Source organism: Camelus dromedarius, chromosome 30 (genome assembly GCF_036321535.1).
Source record: "Camelus dromedarius isolate mCamDro1 chromosome 30, mCamDro1.pat, whole genome shotgun sequence".
Classification (NCBI taxonomy): Eukaryota; Metazoa; Chordata; class Mammalia; order Artiodactyla; family Camelidae; genus Camelus; species Camelus dromedarius.
Genome location: NC_087465.1, coordinates 11,671,728 through 11,680,337, shown reverse-complemented (window position 1 = coordinate 11,680,337; position 8,610 = coordinate 11,671,728). Strand labels below are relative to the sequence as shown.

At 51.8% G+C, this 8,610-nt stretch overlaps 1 protein-coding gene across 1 annotated transcript; it reads left to right on the top strand.

Moving 5' to 3' along the window:
- Nucleotides 1-712: 712 nt before the first annotated feature.
- On the top strand, nucleotides 713-8,161 carry LOC116149645 (phosphatidylinositol 3,4,5-trisphosphate-dependent Rac exchanger 1 protein). The gene is made up of 5 exons (XM_064480795.1): nucleotides 713-874; nucleotides 3,879-4,038; nucleotides 5,277-5,378; nucleotides 5,426-5,546; nucleotides 7,715-8,161. The coding sequence occupies exons 1-5, from the start codon at nucleotides 797-799 to the stop codon at nucleotides 8,025-8,027; spliced, it is 774 nt and encodes a 257-aa protein (XP_064336865.1). The 5' UTR covers nucleotides 713-796; the 3' UTR covers nucleotides 8,028-8,161.
- Nucleotides 8,162-8,610: the final 449 nt, after the last annotated feature.

The following is an 8,610-nucleotide window of genomic DNA, read 5'->3' as shown; positions in this document are numbered from 1 at the left end:
CCAACGGCAACAATGTGATGAGTGACGGTGCGCCAGAGGTCCCGGAACACCTCCAGGCATTCCGGAGCCACTGGGAAGAGGCCCTGGTGAGCTACCCAGAGGCCAAGGGGATCAGGGAAGCCCTGTTTGTTGGGGAGGGGTAGTGAGGGCCACGGACCTTTCTCAGGGGAAAAGATGGAAGGTGCCACAATATGTTGGGTGGGGTGGGGCTGCCTGCCTACCTGGCAGGGCTGAGCTGGGCTTGGGTTCTATGATCCCTTTGCCTCCCTAAACCTCTTGGCTTCAGTTTTCACAGCTGTGAAATGGGTGTAATATGACATTCTTTTCTTACCACGCAGGCACGTTGGGCAAATAGTCATGTGAATGGTAAAATTTGATGTTATACTTGGGTTGGGGCCAGGGTTCTATGTGGCATGCTCCATCACTGGTTCGCTTAATAAGTGATTATGGAGCACCTACTGTATGCCTGGCACACTTCTCGGCCCTGGGGCCCTAGGGGAGACAAGGTTTCTCCTCCTGTGGATCTAATTTACATTTTCAAATGCTCCTCACTTCCCTCACTTCTGTGTAGAGTGTAGATTATAGAGGGTGAGCACTGACTGTGACTGGAAGTCCCTCAGGAACGCTCCAGAGCAAAGTCTGGGAGGGCGTACAAAGTTGGTGTCACCGACAGGCTAAAAGCCTGAGTTTTGGAATCGGGGAACAGTGTGCACCTGGGCTCCTGGCATGTTGGCTGCCCCTCTTACTCTGCTCCCCTCACAGGGACCGTACCAGTGGGCCTACCAGACACACAAGGATGTGCAGGAGTCCCGGGAGGCCCACCGTGAGGACCCCAATGACAAGGGTGCCGGAGAGGAACACCAGCCAAACTCCGGTAAGTGGACAGAAGAACCTTCGTGTTTACACTGAGTTCACCTGGATAATCATGGCTACTCTCCTCATTGTAAAGTCGTCTGATTAACAACTTTATTTCCAGCTGCAGCCATACTTCCTCCTAGCCTGGGAATGCCACGTACTTGCAGGGTCTGGATAGGATGGGGGCATCGCTCAGGGATTGTTATTCTGCCCACCAGGGGCTCCCACATCTCTCCAGCCCAGCCGCAGCCCCGAACCCCAGTCCTGTCTTTCTCCCCGACACCCCCTGGATGTCTAACAGGCGTCACAGACTTAGTGTGGCCAGAATTGAACTCCTCACCTTCCTCTGAGACTTGTTCCTCCCCTCAGTGTCCGGTCTCCATCCTTCCAGATTCTCAGGCCCCAAACTCAGAGTCCTTCTTGGCTGTTCTCTTTCTCCTCTGTCCCACCACCTCAGCTCCAGCAGTAGACCTCGTTAGCTGTGCCATCCCCACATGACCTGAATCTGACCACTTCCCATCACCTCCATTGTGCCTGGTCCAAGCCACCACCATTTCTCACCAGGACTATTGCAGTAGCATGCTCACTCATCTCCTTGTCCTGCCTTACGTCTTCCTCTGTGGGGTATTCTCAAAAAATAGAACAGAACCTTGGAATGGCTTCCACCCTATGTAGGGCATAGACCAAGCCCTCCCCATAGTCTTCCAGGCCCGACCAGTCTCCCCAGCCTCTCCTCTCATCACTCCCACTTGCCCTCTCTGTTCCATCCACTCTAGCCTCTTATTCTTAAATGCCAAATGGATGCATGCCCCAGGGCCTTTGCACTTGCAGCTCCCTCTGCCTGGACTGCTCTCCCCCAAGTACTTCTCACCTTGTACTCCTCACCTCACTCAGCTCTCTGCTCAGATGTTACCTAGAGAGACCACATGGAGTGCTGTGGTTAAGCCCTTTTTGTCCCTCGGTGACTCCTTATTCTCTTTTATTTTCTTTCACCACGTGTATGAATTAGTATACATCATTCAGTTGTTTATTGCTTATCTTTATTTTCCCTTCTAGAGCATAAGCTTCCTGAGGGCAGAGGTTTTGTTTATTTCTTGCTGTATCCACTGATCCTAGAACTGTGTGAGGCATATAGTAGGCACTCAGTGAATACCTGTAGTCTGAAAAATAGCCTCTGTTCTGCAGTCACTTGTCTGGACTCTGTGCTGTACTTCTGCTGGGCTGGGCTGGGCTGGGGACAGAGGCTGTAGAAAGACCAGAGGCTTTGGATGATTCTGTGTCCAGTAGCTCTGGGCTCCTTGCTGGTAACTTTGGGGTTAGCAAAGAACTGGGGTGTACAGGGGTGGCTGGGGAACCGTCCCCCACTGCTGGAACACACACAGCCTGGCAGAGGGATCCTAAGCGGACAGGTTGATGGGGACAGGGGAGAGACTAGCTGGCAGCTCTGAGCTCAGCTTATGCCCCTCTGACAGGAAAGGCTCTGGGCTTCCTTCCCCGGCACATCGGTGACCCCTGATGATGGTGGTAAACCACGCTAAGAGGAGCTGGTGGTTTCTGTCCTTCTGTTCCACAAGTAGAAGCATTTGCTATGTGCCGGGTCCTGTTCTGGGAGCTGAGGAGACACCAGTGAGCAAGGGGAACGTGGTTCCTGCCCTCAGGGCACTGACGTGAGGGGAACCAGACAGTGAACAAAAGAAGAAAAACTTGACAAGTGGTGACATAGCGTGAGGGTGAGGGGAGGAAGAGTGATGGTGTGTGGGTTTAGAGGTTCTCTTTGGAGCAGGTTGGGGGAAAGCATTTCACTCCAAGAAGGTGCCTGCTTGCTTCCTAGATATGTCACTACCTAGCTATGTGGCCACTAAGGAGCCACAGTCTCTCTGGGCTTATGGTAATTAGACTTAACTTCAGCTACATAGAAACATTGGCTCAGCAAACTGAAAAGTATGAGTAGGGTCAACAAGCTTCAGGTCTGGCTCAATCCAGCACCTCATATAGTGAGGAAGCTCTTTGTTTTTCTCCAGTTCTCAGCTCTGCTCCCGCTGTGTCGCTTTCCTCCTCACATGCATTTTTCTGCACCTGGTGGCTCTGGTAACTGGGAATGTAGTTGAGAAAGAGAATGTCTCCTCTCTGTAGATCCTGCCAAAGCCCCAGAACTGACTCTCATTGGTCCAGCTTGGGTCACATGCTCGTTCCTGAACCAACAGGGGAACTGAATAGGGCAAATCTAATATCCTCCTTGGCCAGGCCTTCGCCTCTAGGGGAAGGTGTGTTGGGGGTCCGCTTTTGTGAGCCACATAGACTGGGAATGGGGCTCAAGGGTTGGTTCTTAGAAGGGAAATCTTCTAGAACAAAGAATGAGTGATAGTGGGCTGGCAAAAGTGAACAGAGCTACAGCACAGCTTCGGTCTTGCCATCTATCCAACATGAGCCGTCCTCGGTGCTGGGTCGGAGGGCTGGCCTGGTGTGGGGTGGTGCCCCGTCCTCAGGGTTGCCCGTCCCTTTGGCTTCCAGTCTTCCCCCTGCTGTCCCTGGGTCTCCAGCTGAGCCCACATGAGGACAGCCCTGCGGTGAGCCTGACCGAGGACAGCATGCACCTGGAGCAGGGCATGGTGCGTGAGTGCATGAGCACAGCAGGTGTCCAGTGCCTTATGCTGGAGAAGGTCTTGGAGCCATGCGGATCTTCAGCCTCACCACCAAGGTCTCGCTGGGCGGTGTCCTCCCCAGGGGGGTGTAGCAGACTTCTCCCCACATCCTGAGTTAACCTGGAGCCCTTCTAGTCCCTGCCCCACCACTTGGTAACTGTGGGACTTAGGAGAGTGACTTCCTATCTCTCAGGCTCAGTTTGCTCATTTGCTAAGTGGGCCAGTAAGACACCTGACCTCACGGGGTACTACGAGGCATACAGTAGTCACCGCACACCAGCCCCTGAACACCCGCTCTGGGGCACAGTGAGTGCTCGGTAGCTGTTAATGTCTCTGTAGGTCCCTGAGGCCTGTCCCGCTTACAACAGAGTCTTTGTGCAGGACTGTGGACGGCTGACAGCCCTGAGCATCGTCGTGAAGACCATGTTCCACTACGAGTTCTGCCACCTGCGACACCGAGCTGGAGAGCATTGGCCAGAGGACCGCCTGCAGCCAGGAGGTGCCCGCATCCTGCAGGGTCTCCGCGGGGGTTACTGTGGTTGTAAGTGTCAGCACCCAACCCACTGAGCTTAAACAGACAGGAGAAGTTACTGGTTTGTATTACTGAAAAGTCCAGAGGTAAACTTCAGGCATGGCAGTATCCAGGCACTCAAACAGATCTCACACTAGCACAAGAATAGGGTCTCCCTCCTTCTCTTGACTGTGTTCTTCTGTGTTGGCTTTGCTCTCAGGCACTCTTTTCATGTAGTGACAGAATGACCCCCGGGAGCTCTAGTGTTAGCAACCCCAGTAGAAAGGGGACTTGATGAGAACTCTTGGTGGCTTGGCTTGGGTCCCTTGCCCAGCACTGTACCAGTGTCTGCAGGGAAGAGGGTGCAGTCTTACCTGAACCCCATGCACTGTGAGTCAGAGAGAGCTGGTTCCTGAAGGACAGCCCAGATGCAGCAAAAGTGGGGAAATGAATGTGGAGAGGTAGCCAGAGGCCTCAGATTTCTCCAGGTCTTCCCTGAAATCTGGGTGCAGGGAAAGGCAGTGTAGGGGAATTCACTCTTCCATTTGGAACTCTTGGCATTTTGTCCAATTCTGGAATGTCTGGCCTAGGCCAGGATAAAGTGGGTACTCGGGGTGGGCCAGAATTCCCAGAGCCCTGCATCATGACCTCATGTCCCCCACCTTTCTCAGTAGCTGTTAATCCACTGTGTGGCCTGGACTTTTTGACCCACAAATTGCCACATCAGCCTCCTGGAAGTGTGCTACCCCAAGACCATGCCCTTGGTTGGTAGGTGCTTCAGCGTCCGCTTTGGTCACAAACCCTCCCTCGTCGACCTTGACCCAGAGCAAGGTGACTGGGTCTGTCAGAAATTGTGGTCAGGTCTCACGCTACAGATACTCAAACAGAAGCATGTATGAAGGCTAGTGGCCCAAGACTGGAATGGTGGCCCCACAGTCATCAGGGATGAAGCCTCCTTCTTTCTATGACACCATCTCTAGAGGTTGCTTTTATCCTGAAGGATGCCTCATGGTATAGAATGGCTGCTGGATTACCAGTCATCATTTCTACATTCTAGGCCGGAAAAAGATCACAGGAGTTAAAAGCATATTAACGCCAAATGGAAACTTTTTTCTAATTGAAGTAATTTAATGTATTGAAAGATTGTTTAAAAGGGAAACTTTCCTCATTCATTGGGATCCTTAAAATGGGTTTGTATAGCTCTGTCAAAGGGGCTTGTGAGTATCTGGGGGCTGTTTGTAAGTGAGCTCTCTCTCCCTCCACTGCAGGTCACCTGAACTCCATGTCCAACACCCAGCACTGCATCAGCACCATGCCTGCCGCCTCCTGGAAGTGCCTACCTGCTGTGGATGGGGACTCCCAAAGCCAAGGTCCCAATGACAGCATCTTTGAGCCAGCCAGTGGAGTCCTCAGCCAGGAGGACCGGGGCCTGAGCTCAAGCAGGAGGACCATGAGATCCAGGACGCCTACCTGCAGCTCTTCACCAAACTGGATGTGTCTGTGAAGGAGATGAAGCAATATGTCACTCAAATCGACAGGTGAGCCCTGGGCCAGGAGGGAATGGCAGGGCATCTCAGAGTCAGGATTTCTCAACCTCAGCAATGTCAGTATTTTGGGTAGGGTCACTGTTTGGAGTGTATCCTGCACACAATAGGCTGTTAGTGGTATCCCTGGTCTGTACCCACTAGATGCCAGCAGCACACCCTCCCCAGGTTGTGACAATGAAAAATGTCTCAAAGCGTTGTCACATGCCCTGTCAGTGGGCAAAATCACTCACAGTTGAGAACTGCTGCTCTGATGTAAGGATGGATGTAGGCAGCATCCTCAGCAGAGGGTAGAACTGTTCGGTGAAAGGTTTTGGGGGAACTTTATCATTTAAACATTGCAGAAAGAGATGGCTGGACGTGATGTGCCTTTTGGTACCTTGTGTCCGGACACACATACAGCATCCCCTACAAAGTGTTTTTACCAACAGAAGTTGCACCGTTCTCTGCTCAAAGTTTAGGTCTCACTACTGGGCTGGAGGATGTGGGGTGTAGGGAAAGTGAAGTGGCACCTCAGGGACACCATGGGCCAAATCCAGAGGGTGGGCAATCCTGGATGACAAGTGACCCAGTTTCTTTAACAAATAAATGACAAGGGAGAAGCAGGTTCAGGGAGGAGGAGGAACTGGTAGAGAAGGGACTTGAGAGGCATATCAACCAAACGCAGTGAGTAGGCCTGGTTTGGGTTCGGTTTCTAAGATACCGTCTGTGTGAAGGCACCTTTGTGACCATCAGGGGCATTTGAACGCGGACCGGGGACTAGAGGGTCTTATGGGATGATTAATTTTGTGAGGTTTGATAATAGCAGACTGGTTATGTTTACAACAGTGTTTCTCAGCCTCAACACCATGGACATTTGGGGCTGGACAGTTCTTTGCTGTGGGGTATTTAGTGGCACTCCAGTCTCTGCTCCTTGGATGCCAGTAGTTTCTCCCCACAACCCCCACCCTGCTTCGGCTGTGACAGCTAAAAATGTCTCTGGACGGTGCTGTTTGCCCGTCAGGAGACTCACTAAACTGCTAAATGTTTCCTGGTGGGGGTGGGGGGGATGGGACGGGTTGAGAATCACTGCTTTAGAAAAAATGTATTTTTGTGCTAGAGAGACATATGAAAGTGTTTCTCAGGGGAATTATATGGTATCTCAGGTTTGTTTTAAATACTACTCTGGAAGGAGAAGAAGGTATAGGAAAGATTGAGGGAAGAAATGTGGATTCTGAGTTGCCATTGTTGAAGCTGGCAGCTGGGTACGTGAGGTTTGTCATGTTGTCCCCTCTTCTTCTGTATATGACAGAAATTCTTCATGATAAATGAAAAAATAATGTGAGGTCCCGCGCCAGGTTGCTGTCCCTGCCGCTTATTAGCTGTGTGGCCTTGGACAAGTCACTCAGCCTCTCTGAACTTCAGTGTTCTCATCTGCTGAAGTGGGGCTAGTCATAGTACTGACCTCATTGAGATGTAGTTGGATTGTGCCAGCTAGGGTTTACTGATCACTTAGGAGGCACCAGACACTCTTCTGGGCACTTAACACATTTTAAGTCCCTTAATCTGTGTGGCATTTAGGACATAGTGATCGTACTCCAGTGTATGGATGAGGAAATGGAGTCTCAAGAGTGGTTTAATAATTAGCCCTAGGTCTCTAAACTAGGAAACGGTAGCATTGGGATTTGAATCTGGGGTCTGTCTGTGTTCAAAACCCATGCTTCTAACTGCTACACTCTATGCCAGGGTTGACACTAAGGCCTGTGGGCCAAATCCAGCCCATGGCTTTTTTTTTTTTAAATAAAGTTTTACTGGGACATAGCCATGCCCAGTCCGTTACGCAGTGTCTGGTGCTGTCACATCACAGCGGCAGAGCTGAGTCGTGGGCAACCGTGACCGTGTGCAGCCCTGAGAGACCACGCTCCCCAGTCGCCTTCTATCCTCCCGAGCCTGGTGTCACTTGGCCATGAGTTTAGACCCTTGCATCTGACAACCCCTGCAGGAGGGCTGGTGTATGCGCATCTGCAGAATTGGTGGCAGGATTTTCAGGGTAGAGACAGAGAGCCTTTGGGTCTGCTTAGGGTCAGAGGTGTGGCCTGAGGTCAGGGCCTTGCCCGGGGCCTCCTGGGAGTGAGTGAAGCCACGCGCTTGTGCCTTTAAGTTCAAAGTCTTTCCCCCCACAGGCTGCCATCCACCATCACGGAGACCACCTCAGGTGGGTCCTGCGATCCCCGCTTGGCCGAGGAGGCCTCGCCGCCCCCGCTCATCAGTGAAGACAGTGAGACGGACGGGACCGACCACGGGGGCATGAAGAAAGTGTGCGTCAAGCTGTCTGAGGAGGATAGGGAGGACTCGGGTCACGACACCATGAGGTACCGCGACTCCTACCTGTGGGGCTCGGTGTGGATGGTCAGGGGCACAGCTGAGGTCCCAACTCAGATGTCCAGACTCAGAGGACATTTCCCAGGAGGTGGTGGGATGGGGTGCTGTTACTAAGCCGTTTGGTTCTGGCAGGGGGTTTCTGAGCCCCACAGCACATCCCGGATGCCCCCTTTTGGCCCCCAAGCCCAGGCTAATGTTTCAGGGCCTGTCCCTGGTTGACACCATCCATCTGTTCTGCTTTGGCTCCTTTCCGCACGCACTGATGGATTGTGGTCATAGAAAAAGTCATGATGTGCAGTGTGTTTTAAACTCAACTTTTAAGACCTGTGGTTTCTGCAACAAACACCGTGTAGTTTTACTTGACTCCAGGAGGCTGAGAGGTGTTTTTCCCTCCTACCTCAGAGTATCTGAATTGTTTTCTCCTGGTTAATTTAATGATAACAATGTCAGTGAAGTCCTAATTAGTGGGTGAAATGGACTGAAAATTGAATTTCCTGTTATAAACCATATCGTTGGTGAATGGAATTCCTTACACACAAACCAGCCCCGTGACCTCCCATGAAAGGTGGTACAACATCCGGCCATGGTGTTTGTGGTAGGGTCTTGGGGGGCACTTTGGTTGGTTGTGGGCAAAACACAGAGCTGATAGAATTTGGGAAGAAATGCCTTTGGTCCTGTCCTCCAGCTTTTTTTCATT